This window comes from Trachurus trachurus, assembly GCF_905171665.1.
Source record: "Trachurus trachurus genome assembly, chromosome: 17".
NCBI classification, from domain to species: domain Eukaryota; kingdom Metazoa; phylum Chordata; class Actinopteri; order Carangiformes; family Carangidae; genus Trachurus; species Trachurus trachurus.
Genome location: NC_139900.1, coordinates 14,219,947 through 14,244,437, shown reverse-complemented (window position 1 = coordinate 14,244,437; position 24,491 = coordinate 14,219,947). Strand labels below are relative to the sequence as shown.

At 39.2% G+C, this 24,491-nt stretch overlaps 1 protein-coding gene across 1 annotated transcript; it reads right to left on the bottom strand.

Annotated features, from left to right (window-relative positions):
- Positions 1 to 6,567: 6,567 nt before the first annotated feature.
- Positions 6,568 to 23,353, bottom strand: LOC311000388 (macrophage mannose receptor 1-like). Its single transcript, XM_083991084.1, has 33 exons — positions 23,216 to 23,353; positions 22,494 to 22,853; positions 22,036 to 22,206; positions 21,713 to 21,868; positions 21,169 to 21,276; positions 20,554 to 20,691; positions 20,290 to 20,469; positions 19,647 to 19,801; positions 17,727 to 17,840; positions 17,292 to 17,407; positions 17,035 to 17,183; positions 16,745 to 16,944; positions 16,416 to 16,537; positions 16,050 to 16,122; positions 15,801 to 15,954; positions 15,678 to 15,716; positions 14,182 to 14,345; positions 14,022 to 14,080; positions 13,645 to 13,745; positions 12,443 to 12,585; positions 12,099 to 12,204; positions 11,129 to 11,256; positions 10,863 to 10,907; positions 10,715 to 10,735; positions 10,589 to 10,624; positions 9,834 to 9,939; positions 9,312 to 9,544; positions 8,583 to 8,748; positions 7,941 to 8,111; positions 7,736 to 7,852; positions 7,238 to 7,402; positions 6,947 to 6,973; positions 6,568 to 6,865 (listed from the first exon to the last, which is right to left on the bottom strand). Exons 1-33 carry the CDS (start codon positions 23,310 to 23,312, stop codon positions 6,609 to 6,611), a joined length of 4,377 nt encoding a protein of 1,458 aa, XP_083847210.1. The 5' UTR covers positions 23,313 to 23,353; the 3' UTR covers positions 6,568 to 6,608.
- Positions 23,354 to 24,491: the final 1,138 nt, after the last annotated feature.

Sequence of the window (24,491 nt, the reverse complement as noted above, 5' to 3'; positions counted from 1 at the left end):
AAGTTATAATGCACTAATAGACAGGGCAGAGTGTGTCATCTTTGTAGAGGAGGTCCCCCCTCATACTGTTTGCCATCTTCACCCTCTGCCACATGCACTCACTCTGTCACTTTATTATTCTTTACTAAAAAGGAGTTTTAACACCTGTAGGTGAACGTTTTTCTGATTCATTTTCATTTATTTCACATGGCTGTGTCTGGTCTATTTTTGCACAAACATTCTTCAAGATTATACTGCATCAGTTCACTCTGGGCTGCATTAACAATTATTTTCATTATCAGTATTCTGCCAGTTGTTTTCTTGATTGATCGTTTTGTCAGTAAAATGTCTGAAAACTGAGAAATTGATAGTTCCCTCAGCCCGAAGTGACATCAAATATCTTGTTTTGAAGAGCCCAAACCCAATACCCGAAAGATATTCAAACATTAGATCTGCACGTTGGTGATGTTTGGTATTGTTTTCTGAATTGTCCTGTTACAGCGTTTCTCCTTATCTCCTAATGAAAATTAAATTTGAATGTGATGACAAGTCGTGAGAAACAAAAAGGTCCAAACTTGAGATTTAAAAAAAAGGGGGGGTATTTCCCCTAAACAACAACAATACAAGGAAAATAGTCTTTATCCTGTCGGATTGAAAAGTGGTATAAAAATCTGCAATTATTAAAATTATTGTTTTTTTCTGACAAAAATGAATGTCTGGTTTTAGCTTCTCAACAGAGGATTTGCTGCATTTTTTATTGTCTGTCTTTGTTTTGGACTGTTAGTTGTATAAAACAAGGAATCTGGAGATATCACCTTTGCCTCTAAGAAACTGATATTTTCATTATTGACATTTTATACATTCAATGATGAACTGATAAATTAAGAAAGTGGATGGCAGATGTCAATGTGAAAATAAATTGCAGCCCGAAACAGATTATCAGGTAATTTACTCATATTGTCAACATAAAATCACTGTCAGCATCTGCTGATGGCTTGGTCTTTTATGATTTCTGTTTCCACAAAGTCACATAAAGGGATTTTTTCTTTTTTTGGTCAAATCAAATGGTGAGATAACTGTGGGGAATGACTCACTTGTGTGTTTCAGTGTCACATCTTACTCTGCCCACATGTATTTAAAATCCAATACATATCTTCAGAAGCCGACGGTTTATTTTAAACATTGGTACTGAAAGTCAAACTATTTTTCTACTTGATTATAAAGGGAAGTCATACTTTGCTTCCTACTTTTTAAAATGGTGTTCAAGCATATTTATCAACCTGCATTTGCTCTGTCTGAAAGCATGAATTATGTTTTGGTGACACTGACCATGTGCTATATGCTGGATACTCTATGCATCTTCTTGTGATAAAAATATATTGCTTGAATACAATCTCTATGCATTTGTACATACTTCATAATTGCCTTGTTAGTAAATGTAAGGAGAACCAGAGAGCCTGTTGCACTGTCTGGTAGAACTTGACCTACTGTGTATGATTGCGAGTTCCTTTCAGTTTTATTTGTTTTGGTTATTTTTGTTTTGTACAGCATTCAGAAGTTAATTTTAACAAGTATGCATTCTATTGTTGAACATCATTAAAATGGTAAAGAAAGATTATGTTAAGTGACATTTCATTTTATGATGGGAAAGTCTAGCCTACTAAACAAAAGTCCTGTCAAAATGAATTCATAAAGTAACATGATATACAGTAGGCTACTGTGCAAAAGTTTGAGGCAGTTCGGATGTTTTGACTCTTATCCATTATACATATGCAATACCATCTGAAAGGCCTGATTGGTCCCAACTTTATTCTGTAGCATGACAATGACCCAAAAATGACAGCCAGTGTCAACAATAATTCGCAAGAAGAACACTTGCTGTGAACATTTGTGATGTGAAAAATAATTATCATATAGCCTAGTGGGGGAAAATGTAAGATCACCATTCAAACAATTGCCTAAAGTGAATGCAAGTCTTGGGCGTTGGTAGGCGATTAAGGACAAATCCACAGAGACACACATACAGACACAAAAATATATGTATCCATTTCTTTTGGCCGCGTGGCGTGGGTGTTCGACACAGTGCGCGCGAGCTCATGGAAACTCCGCGCGACATTTGGTGGACAAATGGACAGCTAACAAAGGAAGGAAGGCCAAGTTTGTGTAGGTTGATTGAGACTAACTCGCATACGAAAACTATCAAAATTTCGACGAAAATATCTGTGGAGAAGTGACTCTGAGCAAAACTGTATTGCTGTCAACAAACACAACAAAGTCAACAATTCATGAAAATGCTAAAGGGGATGATGCTAGCTTTAACGCTAATATTAGCATTAGCGTTTCCCCTCTGTTGCTAATCATAGAGCTGGTGGAGATTTGTCAGCAGCTGAATGAGCAACACGACAACAACAACAGACGCACCAGGATTACCACATTAAACTATCAAGGAGCAACACCCCGCCTCATCCAGGAAAAGACGATTGTCTTCGATGTCTAATGATGTGAGTCAGATTTAATTTACCGTATGTGTCTGTTCTTTTCTGTATCTGTGTGGCTGTGCTAGGCTAGCTGGTTACCTATAACCGTTTCTCCTGGTTATATGAGTAGGCCTATGTACAGTAAGTTAACACCTAACTGTGGTGCTGCTGTTGGTGGTGTGGATATATTATATTAACCTCTGTGTCTGGAGCGGTCTGGAGCTGTTTTTTATGTAGCCTACAGTCGCAGCCAGGAGCACAGATGTCTGTTTATTCATCATGAGAGGGGCCCAGTGCTTAATTTGTCCATGTGTAGGTCCCGGAACACTGAGAGGGTGCTGTTCCGGGGGGGGGGGGGGGGGGGGGGGGACAGAGGGGAGGAGCGCACAGGAGGCGAGACGTGCGGCGCTTAAATGACTTTTAACACACCTGAAAAATGACCCCGATGCGGTGAAATTCAGAGTCGCTATGGCTTTTATCTGAGTTCATCATCTTCCTCATGTGCTGTTCCCCTGGCTGCGCTGTCCGACCTGGGTCTCTGTGTCCGTTGCGCCATAGCGCTTCAGCACCATTCAAGTCATCCCGAACGGGTTCCGGACACGGAGACCCAGATCCGACAGTGCAATTTGTCCCACCGGCAGGCAGAGGATGAGGTCGGCTTCACTCCCGTCAGTCTTCACAGACAGTCCACAAAGTTGGAAGAGTTTTGTTTGTTTGTTTGTTTGTTTGTTCTGACCCGGCCGGCTTTTAATTGTTCGTATAGATAACTGAATACCGGCTATTAGGCTATTTAAGGAAAAATAACTTATTTTTTGAAGAAGTTGAAATGAGCAACCATGTTTTTGTTAAAATGCATTTAATCTTCAGTGTGAACTATTGAATAAAACAAAAAGACAATAGACTAAAAAGGCAATACTGTGCTTATATAAAGACAAAAGGCAATAGACCCTCCTTCTGACCTACATTGAACAAAGATTATACAAATGCAATAAACTGTTGCTTATATAGAATAAAGACGTGAACAAAGATTATAAAAATGCAATAAACCTTTGGTATATAAAATAAAGACTTGAACAAAGATTATAAAAATGCAAGGTAACACTTTATTTTAAGGGTTCCTTGTTCCTGTGTATCTACCTAATTAATTATTACCTATGTAACCGTATGTAATAACATGTACTTACATTGTAAATACATAGTGTATTTTGGTGTACTTACAGGTCCTTGTTACACTTGTAATAAGAAATGACAAAGTGGCCTCTCTCTTTGCACACTAATCGCTCCTAATTAATAATACGGCAGGAAATATCAATAACAACGTAGGCTTACCTTTGAAAACGGCCCGCAAACTATCAATAGACCATCGTTTTCCTTCTCCCAGTATTATTCCTTTTCTCTTAGTGTGTGTTTTTCCTGCTTTCCTCCTGACGTGCGCCCAGTTGCGTAACCTGATGATTGACGTCTGTCAATCACTTTCCTCCTCTTTCCTTTTTTTCCTCGGGTTAAAATGCCTCCAAACAGGCGATCTATGAGTACGTCCTAACTTAACAGAGAAATAAAACACAGCGAGAGCACAACTAAAATGTGATATTATTGGCAGCTTATTTACAGATTGTAATAATGGAGGAGACAGCTGTCTGTCTGCTGCTCCAGCACCGCAGCACCGACAGGATCAGCGCCTGTAGACGTCTGTCTGTCCGCATGTCTCGTCCTTTCCTTGTCCGTGGTGCTGAAATAACGCGGAGCACTTTGCTCTCATTACTTTTGTTGCCAATTTAAATTCAGAATATTGTTAAAGCCTGTAGTTTGTCTGAAAATGTAGGCTACATAATGATTTTGCTTTTTGATGAAAACCAACTTCAGTCCTCGTTTTTTCTGCGAAGTCCTGGTTTCTTGCCCTGATAGTGATTTTAACACTTAATGTGTTGTGCGTACCTGGGATGCATGGATAGTGCGTTTACTGCGTCCTTTCAGGGTTGAAAGCATCAGCGACACATGGGCACATAGCTGGCAAATAATTTTGTTTAACAGGGTAGGGCCTCATATGAAATATTGAAACGGGCCCCCAGATGTCTAAGGCCGCCACTGCACGTAGGCCTATTTGATTGACAGAGGAGGTCCCGGATCCACTCGGCGAGGTGCCGGATCTTGTTCCGGCAGGATCCGGCACAAATTAAGCCCTGGAGGGGCCTTAACACCTTTTGCAGTCTATAGGCTAATCCTTTTTGACTTTTCAATATGTGCTCTATGTGCGGTTTGTGTGTGGCTCAAGATGGATGCTTGCCTGTTGATTGTGTGATGAAAGATGACGACCTCTTAGATAGTTTCTAAAGGCTTTACAGTACGAATGCATAGATTATGATAATATTGATGCTTTTTGATGTGAATATACCCTGTGAATGTTTTGGTCTAACCTGCACAACCTCTGTCATAGTGTAATTCTAACCTAAAAAGTTCTAACTAACATTTGAATATCATCGTTTTAGTTTCTTGTTTATATCTTCAACTTCTACCACACTGCTTACTGTCCGGCTGTGGTGAGTAGTTCCTCAAAACAACAGTTAAAACTGTATATTGTGCAGGCACCACTGGATACCAGAGATTGTCAGGTGATTAGGCCCTATTATTTTGGAGAGGACTGCTGTGTTATCTGCAAGGAGGTCAATGCAAATGCATGAGAATGACCGCTGTCGTTTCATTTTTGAATTCCCTCTTTTTCGTCAGACTTGCTGAGGCTTATTTCACTCCTAACATTCTTCCCCTTGGCCCCCAGGCACTTATTCCTTTATGCACTCACTGTCCATTAATATGCACTGTCCCGACTAGATAAACAAATAAAGTAAAGTAAAGTCACCAGTTTCAAGAAATAACTGGCAGACAAAATTATGGGTTTTTGAGTCTTTATTGCTTAAGAATACAGGATTTTGTATTAGATGTAAAACAACACTAGTTATACACAATAAAAAAACTACCGACTGTCAAAAAAAGTTCTAATGAGCATCTTGTACGCAAAATGTAAACTGCAAAACAAACTCTTCTCAGTATTCATTTCATTTCATTCAGTTACACAACATTTGTTATCACACTGACACATGTTAAAGAGCAATCTTATACACAGAGTAACAGTAAACATTTATTCATAAAATATCATGAAAAGCTGCAAAATGAATAATTGGAAAACTGATTGAAAGCCAAGCATTGGAGCATTTGCATGAAGAACACAAAAGCTGTACAAGTTATCCCCGTTGTTAGCGTTTCTTTGATCTGTCTTAGCATAACACTTTATTCCTGCATTACTCACAAAGGATTTAAGAACGGTGTGAATTATTGTTGAAAGTCTCAGAGTTTTTTTCATCTTTTTAAAACTTTTTACTTAACACGAACAACTAGGGGATTTAAAAAAACAAACAAAAAAAACTTAAATGCTGATATTTGTTCACTTGTTTCATCTTAAAACACGCTGCATTCCTAGCTCTGTGGATGTGAACCAGGAAGTGTTAATATCATCCCCCAGTAAGTACCCTTTCAAGTAGTTGCCTTATTAGATACCAAACATAAACCAGACAGATTTCTGATGTTTTGTTAGTGGTAGCTTGTCTCTCTGTTCTTTATTAACACCCACATTGGTCTCAATCAGTGTAACAACCAGTTATTCCATTATATTCATTTCAAGTAGTGTTCCTCCTTGTATCTTATGTTTATGAATTTAAAGTTAATGTGACTTCAGTGACTCATTACATGTAAAGACAGAAGATAAGTATATTTAATTTCACTGCTTCTAGGGAGAGGACATAGTTGGCTGTTTGAAATTAGTATTTTTACTTTTACTTTTATTTTAACGTCACTGAGGAAAGTATAGTGCAATATTCACAGAAAGGAAGCTGTTTTGTTTCTGTTTGTGATTATCAAGAATGTCTACAATTTTCTAATCATTTTTGTGGCTTAAACACATCTACTTCATGAATACCCCTGATTCTGAATGATTATATTTTTGTACTAAAAATTGGGATATTTTACTTTTAATTATTAATAGACAGTGGAGAGAGAAAGGAAAGTCAGGGGGAGAGAGACGATGACATACCACAAACGGCCTCAGGTTGTAATTTCCGACCAATGGCTGCTTCCATTAGGAAACAGTCTGATTTAATTAAATCACAGAGTTGGAACAGGCTCATTCTTTGCATCCTCTTCCTCTTCACTAATGTCAACCACATCAGGTGGGGACTGGTCATTGCTGAAGAACAGTGGGTTGTCAAAGGTGGTTATTTTGCCAGGGATGGTTAGGTGACGACGAGATTTCTTGGAGAGGAAAAAGGCAATCACTGCCACCATGGCAATCCCAGCAAAGACCAGCACAACTATCAACATTTTGTGGCTTCTTCCATCAGGATTGGGTCCAACCACTGTGACTGTTTTAAAAAGTAGGTGAGAGTCAGTTGAAAAATGTATACTGTATTCACAATATTGAGAGAATTAAATGAGTTACTTACGCTTTGATGGTAATGGCTCTGGTAAAACTATATAAAAGGAAGGAAAATGTGATCAAATTAAAAAAAAAAAAATCAAAAAATGTAATTGAATGAAGTACACAGCATTCCAACTTTACAGATGGGAGCAAAAGGTGGAAACGTTGGGTGTGAGATTTGCTTATTTGTCAGTATCATTGTAGAGTCAGCACAGCATCCACATTGATTGTGACAACCTCTAAAATAGTAGTAGTACAACATTAAGTAACCGGCATGATGACAAAAATGGCTTTGTTAAGTCCGTAAGGCTAATACCTTTTGGTGTTTTGCAGATGTATGGTCTTTGGAACCACTGTCTCCCTGCCCTCCATGTCCCATCTGAAGTACTCATCGCTCCATAGTCGTTGGAAGTAGGTTCACCTTGTCCTTGACCCCAATTAGTGTAGTCCACGACAGTGTTGTCCAACCACAACCACACCCCTGGAGACACATAGATGTTTTTTTTCTTGTGCTGTTTCTTTTGTTAACAGATTATATTTAGGCTAGTATTTGTTTTTTGTTTTTTTCTTTTATCTTATTGAATATTCATATTGACTGTGCAGAAGTATCCTGATGTTTGTACTGTAACCTAAAAGAAGTGACCACTCTTTGTCAACTATTGAAAGAAATTGTGAAAAAAAAATTTGACATATAAGTTTAAAACATGGAATTTTAGCCCAAAATAATCTTCAATCTATTGGTTTGCCATGTGTATAGTATTATCCTGAAGCTGAAAATTTCTTTACATATAAAAGCAGTCAATAGAAAGAGTACCTTTGTGAGTTTTATACATGCCGATCCAGAAAGAGGAGTGGCTGTCTTGAAATGTCATTGCATTACTTTGGATGAATTCTTGCTCTGAGGGATCCTCAATGCTGAGTAGGGATCCACCTTCAGAAAACAAAATGGTACTCTTTAGTGAAAGCTACAGTATAGACATATAATTACCCCAAAATATCTTTCACAAGAAAACACTTACCAAATCTTGCACAGTTAGCCGCTGCATCTGCCCACCTTATTTCCTCTGTGATAAATATGTAACAGTTGCCCTTAAATGGTCGCCAGAAAAAACTACTGTCCACAATGTGTAATTTATCTGGGTCATCAGGGCAAACTCCTGGATAAGCACTTGATTCAGTTGGTGGCACATCTGTAAATTAGAGAGGGAATAATTGATTAAAATTCTGTACTGTTAAGTGTGTTTAAAATGATTTGCTGTTAAAAAGGAGTTACAGACATAAACACAGGAGGTATGCTAATTAGTGCTGTCAAATGATTAAAATTTTTAACCGCGATTAATCTCAGAATTTCCTCAGAAATGGCTGGCCCATGCAAATCCAGCTGCAGAAATAACCAGGGGATGGGAGCGTCCTATGCATCAATAGATTACAGATCTATGGATATTTTACATTTTGCTTCTTCTACGGAGTTAATTGGCGGTTGGCAACCAACTTGAAGGTGCTTTACCATTACTGGACTGAAGTGGGACAGTAGAGGATAAAATGGGCCGCGATAAAAAATCGTGATTATAGCGTGAACTATGACAGCCCTAATCCTAATGTTTGAAGACTTATACGACTCAAGTTTAAACATGCTCCATAAAGATTGTTATTGGCCATACCTATTGACTTCATACAAACGCTGCTGATGGTCTGATTGCAGTTAGCAGTCTTCCATTTTCCATCCACATCCGCGTAGACACAAGGTCTGTCCGTGCTTGGTTCATTTGGACCCCAGAAAGAAAGTCGCAATCGCCAGCCATCAATATATCTGAAATAACCACCGGTCTGAGAGCGAGAGATTGATCAGAGTGAAATTAGCTTAATTATAACAACCCTTTCTTCCAGGGTGATCATATTAAGATGACCCTTTTTTCTTTGGTTTTCCTGTAGGAAAACTATCAGGTTGATATTGTCAGGTTTTACTGAAAAGGTATGAATGGTTTGCTATTAATCTTGAATGGTGAGGGTGCATACCACATCTCACATGACATTCCTGCTCCTTGTTATAACCAAATTGTTCAGTGCTATCAGAAGATCAGTATTTGAAAACTATTTATCACCAGTGAGGGCAAGATTTTTTCACTACTGCAATAGCTGTCTAGCCCGGCTAAGGCCAGGCCACATCTCATTCTCATTCGAGATTGAGTAAGGGTCTGGATAAGGTGTATTCACCTCCAACTTCCAATTGGATTGTCCTCAAACCAATCAGACAAATGATGACATGCAAAGCAATGCAATACCCTGACAAATGTCTTTTCATGATATACAAAATTTCAACCCCTCAGTAAGTGAACAGTGGTTTAAAAAACCTGCTTTAGCTGTGTTATTTGTCATTGTCGTGACTTTACCAGATTTTTGTTCAGTCCAATCCAGAAAGAAGTGTTCAGATTCCGAGCCATCAGTTCAACATAGACCTGTGCCCACTCATTTCGCAGACTAGCCAGTTTGGCACCATCATCTTCACAGTGCTTATTGGCTTCATTCCAGGTCATTGGTTGAGTAACAACCTTGATAGAGTCATTCAGTCGTGTGACATAGTCAGTAGTAACTGTTGGTTCAGGGGAGTCTGGGAGAGATGGATCTGTTTCGGGGGGAAATTAAAACAATCACTGCAAAATATTGAATTGAACACTGAAAAATCTCTCTGCAAATTAACAACTGCTGCTGTATACAATTAGAAAATGTTACCCTGAAACTACATGTATTGTACGTGATGACTGTCAATCATTTGTATACATCGTCTTAGATAGATTATAGGTATAGGTATATTTAGGGGGAGGAAGATAGAAACTAGCAGTAATGGCACAGACTGTAACCATAAGTGCATTTTGTTGGTTGCAGATACAGAGGCACATCATAGATGAACTCACTGAGATTTCGAAGACAGACAAAACCATTGGTGTCATTGCAGTGTTGAAATGTCCATTTTCCAATACCAAGGTCAAGGTTGGTACTGATTACAACACATTTGTTGTCCTGGGGAGTGGAGAGAAAACAGTGGGTAAAGAGATTGTTTGGGTCCAGGAATTAAAACTGCATCATAATACTGCTCAGGTATGTCCTTGTTTTTTGAAATCAGGAAAATGACTGAAAATGATTGCTAGCCCACTTATAAGAATGTGATTATTATGGACATTTCATGAAGACTACCTAATACCAATATCACAGTGCCAGCAAATATAATCTGAATTTAGGAAAAAACAAAACATCTGAAGAAAGATTTAAAGATTTATTAAGATTTAAAAATACCTTGACTATGAGGAAGAAGCCCTACAAACTGAAAGTAGATGTTTTTGAATAGACAGGTTTTTTTTTTTAACTCACTGAGAGCTATCACCCTGTCAAGTGAGCGCACCTACATGGTACTATTATAATGAATGGATAGATTCACCATTCATCAGATAGATAAATAAGCTCATACACACTAAATGCAATGCATGTGCTGTACTTGTATCATTCACGCAATTGTATTGCCATACTGTAGGGTCCTCAGTCACAACTTCTGTAATTATTATTAATATATATTTTTTTTTGTCTCAAGATTTTGAGTGTAATAAAAAATGTCTGATCGCAGAAGTTAAGTGTAAAACGAAGCAGAGTTGCCTTCAGCAGTTTAACTTCTTACCGTTGGTCTTTCCATCATTGAACGAAACCTCATATCCTGCTAAGTAAACCCAGAGAAAACAAATAACTAAAATGCAAAAAGTTTAGTGTAATTTCACAAGTCATGAAAAAATAAGCAGTTTCTTACCATTAGTATAGGATGTCTATGCTGCAATGTAAACACAGAGATTACAAACTAATGCACTTAAGTTATCATAGTCAGTTTATTTTGCACTTAAAGCATAGTGCACAATTGTGTACAGCTGTGCCTTGAGTAAAATTAATTTGAACTTTACCCAAATATCTGGATGTCGATTAAATAGTACATTTAGGCGGCGTCTCTAAAATTGAGATAACAAACATTGGTTACATTTCTACACACACACACACACACACACACACACACACACACACACACACACACACACACACACACACACACACACACACACACACACACACACACACACACACACACACACACACACACACAAATCATCAGGAGTGCTGCACAATCTACTTCTTCACATTGTCAAACACATTTCAGACTGTGTCCACTTACATTAAAATCCAAGTTGATATATGACTTTGGTCGCCCATCAGTCCAGTAATATCCATCGTCATATAAGTCATGAAGACCAATCCACAGATCAGTAGTAGGTGCATCAGCCATCTGATTCACCAAAAACACTGAAAATTTGAACAAAGATTTATTTGCATGAGGGTTTATTTCCCTCCAATTGTTACTGAAAGAACACACTATGGTATCTCAGTGAGGTGGATCTGTCTTCATAACATCTCTGTCTATTATAAACTAGATAACAGAAACTAGTAACAGACACAGCTGGCCTCACAAGAAAGAACAGAGATCTGGCAGTCAATAGCGATTTTGGGTTTGGCTTATTCAAACCAGGTTAATCTTGTTTCGTGAACAGCCCTTGTAGAGGTTGTAGCAGAGCTTTAGATTTGTAGATTGAGATGTATATAGTATAATCATATGTAGTATAATCATTAGTCATTGGAATGTTTTACATTTTTCCCAATAAAATAGTTAAGTGATAAACTAATTATTGAAACATGAGCCTCTCAACTATCTACAATTGTGTCTCAGTCACAATGCAGATGTTCAATTAGCCATATTCACAGCGTCACCATCTTTGCTAAACGTCATCACTCAGGGTGGGAAGACTCAACGCCGTCACATAACAACTGTTGAGCTATTCAACGTTCCGGTGTTCATCACAACATCTGATATGAATAACGTGATATGAATAACATGATGTATCTTGGGTATGCGTTGACTATCAGAACAGTTTTAGTGCTTTTCTATCTTACATTGCATTAGCAAGGGTTAGCAGATGCCGGCTAACATATTTTTTTATATTATGAAGACGCCGCCAAAGTACCCACCCCGAGTGGTGACATAAGATGGCGATGCCGTGAATTTGGTCAATTCACAAAAAAAATCTGAGTAAAAGTTGAGGGCTTGAAGAAATTTGTGAGTCTAAGAAAAAAAATTACGTGAAACAAACCTTGTTCATGTCTTGAGGAAATAGAGGCCAAGTTTCCACCCATTTCTTTGCATTGTGTCCTTGCTCCATCCCATGTTAATTTCTGTTCTTTAACAATGAGGTAACACTAAAAATAGAAATTTGTATATTTAAGGTGTTGCAAATCTACCAAATACATCTGTCTCAAACATTGTATTTTTAAGTCCAGCCTATGTATCTAAATTTAACATGACAAAACAGCTCATGTGATATCTCTAAAGAGCATTACAAGTTGTACCTTTTTTAAAAAGATTAAAATATTTGTGTTGGTTTTATTCTTGTATCTTAAAACAAGTAATTTGTATGATTAAAAAATGACCTCTGACCTTGGAGTTACATTTTTTCCAGTTAGCTGGGCAGCCACCTTTAGGAGGCACTGTGGGTGCTACAGTGGTGTTAGCTGGAGGGGATCCACTACGTTTGCAAATGGACCCGTGCTCGTGTCCACAATTATAATCATGCCAGAAGCCTGTGAACCAACCCAAGATATAAAAATCAACATATATGACAAAACTCACAGAATCAATCTCCATTTTAGATTTTTTTCTCTATTCCTGTTCATATTTAATAATAATTTGTAGACGATTTCTTTAATTGTTTGAATTAGGATGCTTACAGTAAGTGTAGGGAATTAATAGGAATAGCATCTACATGTACAGGGTTTTTCCTGCGTTCAAAATTGCGTGGCGGCCGCCTCCACCTTATTTTGTGCCGCCCCCAGCGATATGCAGGGTTTTTTCTGCATTATAAATTTTGAGGCGGCCGCGCGCCTGAATCTTGATTGAAAATCAATGAAAGCTCAGTGGCGCTGTTTTCAACCAGAGACGTTCTCAACTCGACCGCAGCAGAAGGGGTGCGTTTGATTTAAACTCCGGGCCGGGCCGCAAGGTGACGTTGACGCGCTGCTTGTGTGCCCGCGGGGGCGGGGCTCATCGGGGCTCCGCTCCGTTCAGACGTTGTGCTAAGCGTGAAGAGAGAGAGAAGGAGACGCGGTGGTGTCCTTTGCAGATTGGTGACAGGACTTCTACCCGTAAAAGCCGACTCCCAATTTACTGCCGGTCCCAAATTTTTAATAACCATGCTAGCGTTTCACCAACTCTCATCTCCGCCAGTCAGCCTCTCAACCTGCCGCCTCTCTCGCGTGTGGGCGCACCGCACGTAAACACACTTTTTTTTTTCCTTCTGTCAGTGGGAAACACTGATCAAGCTGTGCGTACGCACAACTCTCCGCAATATTTAAGCAATATATCACGACAGGCCGTGGTATATGGTCATTATACCACGGCTATATATATATAGATCTTGGTGGTAGTAGCAAATATTCTACCCCCCCCCCCCCCCGCTGCCGCCTCAGCCGAAATTTTGGCCAGGAAAAACCCTGATGTAATTTCTTTTTTTTATCTCTTTGTTCTATTGAAAAATGAGAGGCTGAGCAAGCATAATTTTCACCAATTCAGTCGGTACTGAAATCTTAAATTATGTTAGATATATAATTTGGATGTAAAGTAGATTATTGTAATTCACTCACCATTCGATTGTAACATAACAGCACAGTTCTCATCGAAGTTTCTGAAATCAGGCTGACCTTCTTCCCACCTTTGAAACACCACTTGAGAACCATCCACCCACCTTTAAAGTAACAAGCAAAACTGAAATTTTGTAACAAACAACTACAAAAAGATAATTCACATAATGACATACTGATTCAATTCAGTAAAGGGAGTAAAGGGTCATTATGGGAATAGTGCAACCTGCAGTTTTACCTTTTGAGTCACTGATTCTTAAAATGTGGAGTAGATTGAGAACATACTTTTCTCAGATCCAGAAAACAGAAGTTCAACAATAACAATAATTCAACAATAAATTTAGATAAATGTAATAAATGTGACTGTGTTTGGTACTCACTGATATGTTCCATCGAGATCTACAGTCAGGCCTATCCAGTAAGACCCATGCCTGGATGTCTGCAAACATAGAGGGCAGATTATGCTTAAGTAAGTCATATGTTTTTGTTGTTTATGCAGTGAAATACCATGCAAACTATGCAGTATGTGTCACTGCTCACCTGTTGCCATAAAAAGACTCTTTCGGCTTCACTGTTGATAGTCACCAAGTCCCCATGCCTTTGTTTGCAGAAGGAACGAGCGCTTTCCATGGCCATCCTATCAGTATTAATAAAATACTGATTCCCATTCCATTCTAGCCATCCGTCTGAGGTCCTGTTGTGGGCTGTAAATATGTTAGAAATACAGTATATGTTATTTTTTAATTTTTTCAGTTGTTTTCAGCTTGGGGTCTCAGCAGGTTAAATTTAAAGGCATGCAGCTAATGTACAATGCTAAAAGTCAAAGGCCCACCCACCCAACAAAGATGTACTGTAACAGCTGCAGCTTCAGCATGACAATGTTGCCAAGCCATCATACTTGATTTCCAGTAAATTGCATGTTGTATTTCATTGTATTGTATTATAGAATACAAACTGTGACAGCAGTTTTCATTCATTTGACAGGATAGTGTTGTGGTATCATTTTATACTAGGGGTGTAACGGTATTTGTATTCGTTCCATGCTGTCATGGTGCGGGGGTCACGGTCGGTGCACACAGTCACACGACGAATACGTCTGAGTGAATATTTACAGTTGAGCCCTCACTCCAATCCAGGTGGCGGTAACGAGTCTAAAAGCTGCCAGCAACTGTTATAACAGATGAAGAAGAGAAGTGATGAGAGTGTGAAGTTGGAGAAGCCTCATTTATATCACCCGTGTGGCTTCATCGGTGACGGTTCACAACTGGTCGACCGGACAAAGGCCGTCTGCGATATTTCGCAGATGTGTGGTGCGTCACTTGAAACGCATCAAATGCATATAAGACGGCATCACCCCGATATGTCAATCACTGGTCCAAGGAAAAAGACAAATTGTGTGTAACAACTTATCCCCGCTGCTTTTAAACTGCCTCTTGATATGAACACAGACATGACCAGAAACATCACCAAAGCCACTGGCATCTAGCCTAAATTAGCTCTGTAAACCAACATTGCTATTAGTTTCTTGTTTGTTTTTTTATAATAGTTGCCAGTTGTCAAGTGCAAGTTTTTTTCCTCTAGAATTAATAAATGGTATTATAACACTCCTAATTCACTTGTTTTATCTTTTATTCTTTTTTTTTCTTTTATAACAGAAGATGGTTTTTAGTTTTACATCAATTAGTATCTGTTGTATCGAAGCGTGACGGCGGAAACGAGGTGCGTACCAAACCGTGACTTGTGTGTACCGTTACACCCCTGCTTTATACAGATGAATGGCTGTATTATAAATCTTGCATACTGTAGATCAGACACTACAGAACATCTTTTGGAATGGGCCAAAAGGAGCACAGAGCATTTATGTTTTAGATTGTACTACAAATGAAAATTAGCTAACTCTGGTATGACTGTCCCTGTTAAATAAATAGATAAATTGTATATCACTTATACAGCAAAATTCAAAATGCTTAAAATATCATGTAGCAATGCAGGATTCCTCAGTTAGGTTTCATATATCTATGCAGTAGCTCACGCACCAGGAACGACAGGGTCTGGAGGTGGCTTTAGAGTCTTTCCTGTAAGGACACAAACAGGAGATAAGATTTTGAGCATTTGGGGTGATTGTGTGTACCTTATGTAACTTAATGACCAGACTTTACCTGCACGGATCTGACAAATCCATCCAATGTACTTATCACACTGCACATCATTCCAAGACCCAGAATGATCCCACCCATACGTATTGAATTCAACACAAGATTCAACATTATTTTTATTGTTTGGTTCTCCATCTTCCCAGTGTTGAAAATTTACCTGTAAACAAAAGAAAATGATAAATGTCATGACAATGTATTGAAGACACAAACTGTACCTGCGTAATTCAACCACAGTAACAAGAGGAGACTCACAGGGGATCCATCGCTCCATACGTAACCAGTGCCTGGATCAGGAGCACTGAGTCCAATCCAGACTGTTCCATAGCTAATATTGACAAACATGTATTAATGATTTAATATGAAACCGGTGTAAGAAATACAATTCATAGTTGTCCGTTGAAGTTCAGTTTAAGTGCTTTCCTGTACAATAACCGACCTTTGACATTTTGCTGCAGCCAGTTTTATAAATATTTTTAACCCTTTGAATTTAATTTTCCATTCCATTCATGAACATGACCATATGACCTTATATTTATTTTGACAACCTGAATGAATTTAGAGTAGGCTATCTGGGAAGAATGAGAACAGTCTCTTTTAAGAGAGCAGGTCATCAGGTACCTCCATCTTGATAGTTTAAGCTCAGCAGCACTGTGGATGCTGAGCAGGTCCCCTCCAATGGCCCTGCAGTAATCTCTGGCCTCATACCAGGTTCTCTTGTTCGAAGGTGTGTATCGAAAAATCTGAAACACAAGGCAAGAAATCCATCTGAAACTGAAGGTTTGGTGGTACTCTTCCTTAATGCACACTTTAGCAGCATTAGTACCACCATAGTGACAATGATCAGTGTGACAATGTTGACATTTTGTGTTATGTTTGTCATTTGTTGGGATATGAGGTAAATCAGGTGAATGTGTGTATCGCTTGTGTTAAGCTGCATTGGATCCTACCTTAAAGCAGATGCTTCCTGATGCTTTTGGAGTCCAGCCCTCTGCACAGTTTAGTTGAGGAACCGTTGGTGGGACGGGGGTTATGACTGCCCCCTCTGCCAGGTGTTTGCAAATGTACTTCTCCTTATTGGTGCAAGGCAGCACATCCCAGAGACCAGCAAAAAAACCCGTTGTCATAGCAACACAGCCCTGTTGGTGACCTTATGTTGTCAAGGGAAGAAACTTAAATTGTCATTGGTGAAGCCACTTCTGAACATGTCTTGTAGTGGAAAGACTTTTTTTTCCTGTACCTGGCATCAGAGCATTCCAGTGAGTAAACCTCACTGTGTCTGTGTTGGTCCACACAAATTCATCAATGTTTTTCTGGTTTGAGAGCCCTAACCAGAAGTATTTCTCCGGTCTCATCCCTACCAAGCTGACTAGAAATGCATTGTCCACCCTGGAACACAAATAAGATGGCAAATTTCTCATATTGGTGAATGATGTGCAGTTACATCTGAACCGCCAAAATCTAGTATCCTCGTGCAGTCGAAACAAAAGTTCTTACCCAGTTGAAACATCTGCCAAGTAGGAATTTGAACTCTTGCAGTCGTCTTTTGCTTCATCAAACGTCTTTGTTGCTGTCCCCACAAAGTAGCAATAGGAGCCGTACCTTTTCCAACCCTGGATTTTTGGAAAATAATTTGGGAAAATGTAATTAGTTTGTTGTCATAGTACGTTTTATGATTATGGAGTAGCAAGTTAAACAGCATAATGTGCTGTATTTTAAGGGATTAGAGATGGTTGCTTATTGATATCAATAGATATATTGCAAAAAAAAACCTTACTGTTTGTCAATATAAATTTTGGAATTGAATAAAAACTTCAGCCCAGCGTATTGCATCATTCAATATTATATTGGTGCAGTACCACTCAAAACTTTAACAAAGCCAAGAATCAGAATGTATTCAAGACAGACATATTTTTAGGAAAGCTCACGCACAGGTTTGCAGCCTGCATTCTGCTCCACTTCATCTCCAGAACGTTCAGAGTCACCTGCCTTCATACAAATGAAGCCATGTTTCTCCTCACACGCATGGTCAGCCCAGTTCCCATTCTGCAAGTAGAAACATAACATAAAATGTTAATCTGTGTGGAAACTGAACACTGATACTCAGGCAAACCACAGTGTACTGAATTGCATCAAACAGAAAGCTTATAGTGTGCAATTTGTTCCAATGTATTATCCAGGAAATAAACGTGAACAGTAGGTTATTTGGCCAGAAATGTGCAGACCCAACAGTCACACATCAGTGTTTCCCCCAGAAAATGTGTTAGTTAAGGTGGTGTCTGTCCTGTCGGGGGGGGGGTGCGAGCGAATGGAATCGGCGGCGGCTTATATTTTTTAAGACATTAGTTTTTAAGGCGGCAGCTCTTTGTTGTTAAAAGGAAACCCTGCACATTTTTGTGATTGTTGAGTATCTTGTTCCCAAAGCACTGGTAAAATAATGTTGTATGGTTTTCTTGAAGCAAGATTCTCGATTTTGCGGCCTGGCTGCTAGAGTTGATTCCTATTCGTCCACAACACCGGGTGAGGTCCTCACACTTGACTCATGTTTGGCAGCTAATTCCATGGCCTTTTAATCGTGTTGAAAGAGGAAAGGGCCTGGCCCACAAAGTTGCCACATAGTTGGGCACAGAATGCAGGGAAGTAAGGGATTACTCATAGATACAAACAGGGTTCAAACTTAACATTTTTGCTCACTGGCCAACTGGCTAGTAAGCTTTAAAAATCTACTGGCCAGAAAGATTTTTTACTGGCCAAAAATTATGTATAGCTGTTTTGTATATTTTTCATTGTGTTGAACTGTTATAATACACACTTTTTAACACATATCATAGCTATTAGCATATTTTTGTGTGGAATAAAGGAGTCAAGTTTGCCTTTTTTCCCTAAAAGGTTTATTTTAGGGATGCACATGGTTAACCGTTTAACCATTAACCTATAACAAGAACTTGACCGAATAATACTATCAGTTATTTATATATAGCTATTCGCTCCTTATGTCGTCAACTCATGGGGGCGTGTCGACATGTGCAGACTTCCACTGCCTTCAGTCATATTATTTAGTAGCTAAAAGTTCACAGGAGGACTGACACTGTGCACCATGAAGGAAGATCAGACAATAAATGTAGCCTACACGGACATAGATGTGCATCACCTGTAATAACGGCGCTGCAATAAAAAAAAAAGAAAAGAAAAAAAAGACGTTGCAGCCCTCCTGCAGCTCCATAGAGGAGCTGTCAGAGGAGCTCTGTTGTTCCTCTCTCTTCAGTCTGGTGTTTGGCTGCACTTTCAATAAGAAAAGTTCCATATGAGCGCGATCAGCAGAGACAGAGCACAATGGATGTGGCATTGATCAGATATTGCAGCGCACATGTTTATTTAACGGCAAAAAAAATTTTTAAAAATTGGAGCGATGTTTTTTTTTGCCGTTAAATAAACATGTGCGCTGCGATATCTGATCAATGCCACATCCATTGTGCTCTGTCTCTGCTGATCGCACTCATATGGAACTTTTCTTATTGAAAGTGCAGCCAAACACCAGACTGAAGAGAGAGGAATACACACGTGCGCCGCGAGCGTTGTAATCGGTCACAAATCATTGCTATACGGCATGTTGTGAGCTTTAAGATCTGCACGACACGGCTCACAACCCAAGCGTCACAGCCGGGTCGGGAGGAACAGTAACAACAACGAAGTAGTTGGATTTTTTTCACTCGCCAGAGTGGCCAGTCAGCCGGCTTCCTTTACTCGCCAAAGCATCAAAGTTAGTTGCCAATGGCGATTGGCGACCGCTAATTTTGAACCCTGGATACAAACTTCTTAACTTGCACCATATACCCACATGATGCACTTTACCTCTCCCTTGATGAGAACACAGTCTTCTTGATATGTGAACACACTCGGTCTTCCAAACACCCAGCTGGTGAAGCTGACAGTAGAGTGGTCACTCCAGTCAAACAGCCCTTCTGTCTTTTTGTCATTCAGCCCAATCCAAAGCTCATCAGTGGACGCTGCAGACGAGGACAGAAAAACATTAATCTCAGTCAATCATCTGTGTTCATTTGGTGTGAGGTATTTGCTCACTGACTGTGTGTCTGTTGTAGGTCACCACTGCTTGGCCATAGGTCTGTGTGTAACATTCACAAGTACTTTTGTAAGTTTCACTACTCTACAAAAGAAAAAAATCATGGTTGACTACCAGTATGTTGTAGTGCAAAAATATGAACCATATGATGCTGGAGGACTAAAATAGAAAGAGCAGAGGTACATGCATACAGCAAAGGTCATGCATGTTGATATATGTTGTCATTTTCAAAAACCATCAGGATCTGTGTCAGCCCAACATCCAGCAGTCCAGTAGCTGAACCAGTCACTTGATGTGTAAATAACAATTAGGTTATATAATGTTTTGCCTCAGGGTGGCACCAGAGATCAGAGGTGTGTTTTTTGTTGTAAAGACTTGTTTCAAACTGCACTATTTTCTATTGTCTTCACATACCATATCCAAGTTGAGAGATAACAAAACTCTGGTCCTCCACATTGCGGATGCTGACTAAGTCCCCTCCTTCCTTGCGGCACATTTTCTGAGCATCAGACCATGTTTTCTGGGTGCGATTAAGGTGGAAGCAGTGACCATTGTAGGGAATCCAAGGGCTTGCACAAAATCCTTCCTCAGCTGCTCAGGAAAAAGTAGATGTGAATTCAAGGCGTGAGTGACAGATGACATTAAAATCAACTGAAGACACAATAGTGATATACTTACTTTGAACAGGAGGAGCCACAGCTCCAGCACTGTAGCAGATGTAGCCCAGTTTCTTTGTGCACACTGAACTTTGCCAGGAGTACTGTACAGCACTATCCAGAATTGCACAGTTTTGTCCTGGATTTGGAAGTGGGTGTCCTAAAACAAGACAATGGTTAAGCTTGGCATGACGGCACAGATTCCACTACTTCATCTGTACTATTTCAACAAATTGTACAAAAAATTGTATATTATGACTTATATAATGACATTAAATATTGAACTTGTGGGCATTAATAAGAATTGCAATATAAGTTACTGGTACATCAATATTGATCAACAGGCAATAAAATACTTTAAAAGCGGTAGATATGGTCAGGCTCAAGTCAGAGGGCAAGCTCAACTTTTTTTCTTCTTCTTTATTGACATTTCATGCATTGTCATTGTCTAGTTGGAGAAATCCTTTCCTTGAAACTGTCAAGGAGTCATCATTTTATTCAATTCAATATACATTTGTTAACTGGAAAACAACGTGGTGTGCATAAGGTAGAAAAACAGATGGAACAGAATAAAGATGTGAGTTGCAGCATTATCAAAGTAAAAATAAAAAGGGCTTAAGTGGAAGGAAAAACCTACCTGAGTCCCAATCCAAATAACGGTACGGCTTCCCATTAGACCACTGCCAGCCATGTTCTGGATCCAGGGTCATTCCAATCCAAAGTTTACCCTGATGTCCCAGTAGTGCTACGAGTTTGTATTAAAAAAGCATGGAAAATTAAAGTTGATATCTAATAGGGCTGTCAATCTTACCCCCAAATCAGATTCAAATTTCTAACCCATCCTATGTTAAATATTCAAATAATATTCAAATTTTTAATGTTTTTTTTAGCTCATTATAGAGGGGAGAGGGGAGGGTGGAGGGGGGGGGGGGGGTGATGGTGGCGACGACGACGGTTTGTTGATCGCACTATCATGCCCGTGTTTGTGGCTGTGTGTGATAAACGGAATGGAATGATATTGCGTTGAGAGAAAGAGAACGGAATCAATTTGTGGCGCTTGGTCTTGATTGTGTGGCGCTGCGCCACACACTGGTCTATGTATGGGAAACACTGCACTCCCATAGCTATTCTTCATGCTTTCCCTATTACATTCATTTAAAATAGAGTCACTGCTCCCTTACCTGAGACATAAGACTTCTGGTGGAGGTCTGTGATACTGAGCAGGGAGGCACTCTGCTGTTTGCAGCTGGCCTCTGCCTGGTGCCATGTCAGAGCTGACTGGAGGTTGAACTGGTAATATGCTCCCGTTGTGATGTCTCTGTTCCAGCCTTCTTTGGCTGTGAAGTACAGGGAAATGCATTTCAGGAATGTCACTTATGTAACTTCAGGTTGCAAATGTATGCCTGCCCTGGGGGCTCAGTATCATGAAAACCTTCACACAAGTGTAAAATGAAAACTATCACTGTTGTATAATACAACTTTATTGTTCACAGGCAATACTCACTGTTAACTGGGCAGTAGCCCCAGAGACCATGTTCAAATTTAGTTTCAACGGCACACCAAAGACGCTTGTCTGGGGTGTCAAATGTAGTGCACTCTCCGTACCAAGTGTCTTTGTACATGAAGGGAAACATGCAGATCCTACCATTTGCATTTCCTCCAATGGTATAAAGTTCTGAAAGACCCAAACAAGGACAACACATTAAAATCATCACCACACAACTTATGATCGAAGCGTGAAAATATGGAAGGAAACATTTCAAATAAATCTGTTACCTTTTTCTCAAATGATTTACCTGAAGATTGTATAATACATTTCATGCATAAACACTAGTAACTTCCTGCTAGCTGACGCTGTCATGTACTGTAATTCTCTGTTATTTTTCTGTATATTTCTCGTCTTCACTGTTATAGCTTTGTACTTAAAGTTCTGTAGAGATTACTATGAGTTAGTTACTATACCTCTGTTTGTTCTTGTGCAAGCACCACTAGATGACCCTGAGATTGTCAGGTGGTTATTAGGTCCCACTGTTTTGGAGAGAACTGCTGTGTTGTCTGCTGTGAGCTCAATGTAAAGCTCTTGGCCTTTGAGAGCGAGCGCCGTCTCATTCTTGCATTCCCACTTTTGCAGTTCACTGTTTTCGTCACAATCGTAGAGGCTGATTTCACTCCCAACGCTCTTCCCCTGGACTCCCAGGCACTTATTGCCCTTCCAGGGAACCATAAGTCGGTCACCACTTGTCCAGCGAATATCAAGGCAAAAATTATGTACTTTAACCAAACAATAACCTGTGGCCTTGTTAACTAGAGAAAATGATGACTCTGCAAAGAAAGTTTGTTGTTGTGATCAGTAAACAGTTCTGATGAGAATTTGGACTTTTTTTTCTTAAAAAACAAACAAACTACTCAAACCGATTATTCGATTATCAAAATAGTTGCAGATTAATCAGTTAATTGCTGCAGCTCTAGAATAAACATAATATTAATTAGCAAAATAGGGTTCTTATATTACACAACCAATATTGTAATTAAAAATAAATTGTAATACATTTACAAAAACATTGTAGCACATGTAACACACTGACACATGGTAATAAAATGTACTATGTAATATACATAATGTACATACGATCTACATGTAAAATATTACAAAAAGATGAAAATGAAAAGATAGAATACTGTACCATCTAATGTCAAACATTGTAATGTTTGGATGAGGAGCAACAGGGTTGCAAAAGTGATCTTGCTTTTTAGCATTTTTCTGTAATTCCTAAAAGCCATTCTTTAGCCAGACCTTATCCATGTGTTGTTTGCAGAGAATTCGAGCTTTGTGTGAATGCTTGCAGAAAGAAGAGGATTTAAGTAGTACAGACACGTCTTACACATCATATTGTCACACCTTTTTCTGAATAATTTGGAATGCTGATGTTTGCACTCCAGCAGTTTCATTAATGCCAACTTTCCTTACCAAAGAACTTGCACAGTACAAACACTTGACTACATTTCTTAATAAGATTTGCGTCATCACATGCTGGGAAACAGGAAGTGCAAGTACTATGCTGCAGCAGTGGTCAATACTTTAATGTCTCACTTTTAATCTGGATTCTCAGTAAAGCCATTTTACCAAGTGACTCTATGTAATTCTACCCAAAGAGTTAACTCAATGGTGACAAGTGAATCTAGGTTTCAGACACTTACTTGTCTTGATCATTTATTTCATTTTGGACTACTTGAGGGCACTGAGATGATGAATTTCCACACCCAGAATAGGGACTTGCACATAAAATGGCACTTACTAAATCAAATGCATAGCATAGCAAGTAGTGATTCCAGCTAGTGTAATGGAACATTTCAATATTTCTATGTTTCAATCACTTGAGATGTCCCTACACCCTGCTTTTCCCCCAAGGTATCAGGTCTCCTTTTGTTCTTAACCATTTGTGTATTTTAATGTCTAGACTTCTTAACTTCCCACCTAGACACAAAACCCTGCAGGATGCCCCAGGTGTGAAACACACCATTGGGGGTCAGTGCCGATACCTGCAGCAGACAAAGGGATGTGGAACATACCTTAGGGGGCGTTACTCAGGTATAAATGTTTAGGTCTCCCCATTCTCGGGGTCTTTCCTTTACCATCACCACTTGGGTGAGGACTGACCTTTCCTTGCAAGGAAATCAAAACTTGTCGGCTGGCAGAAGTCTCTATTTCATTATTCACCAACAGCAAACCGCTAAAAATTTCCACGACAATATTCTTAACGTTCAATAAAGGTTATCAAAATATCATACAAGTGAAACTCAAAGAGAAAGCAGTGCTTATATAGAGGTTCAGACAGTTAAATCCGGGGCATGACTTTCCCACCATATGAAATGACAAAAAGAGAAGTGATTTAAGTTTCAGTTGGCTCTGCAAAGTATTTTTGAGATGGTTTCAAGAAAAAAAGCTTTTGCTGTTGAGAA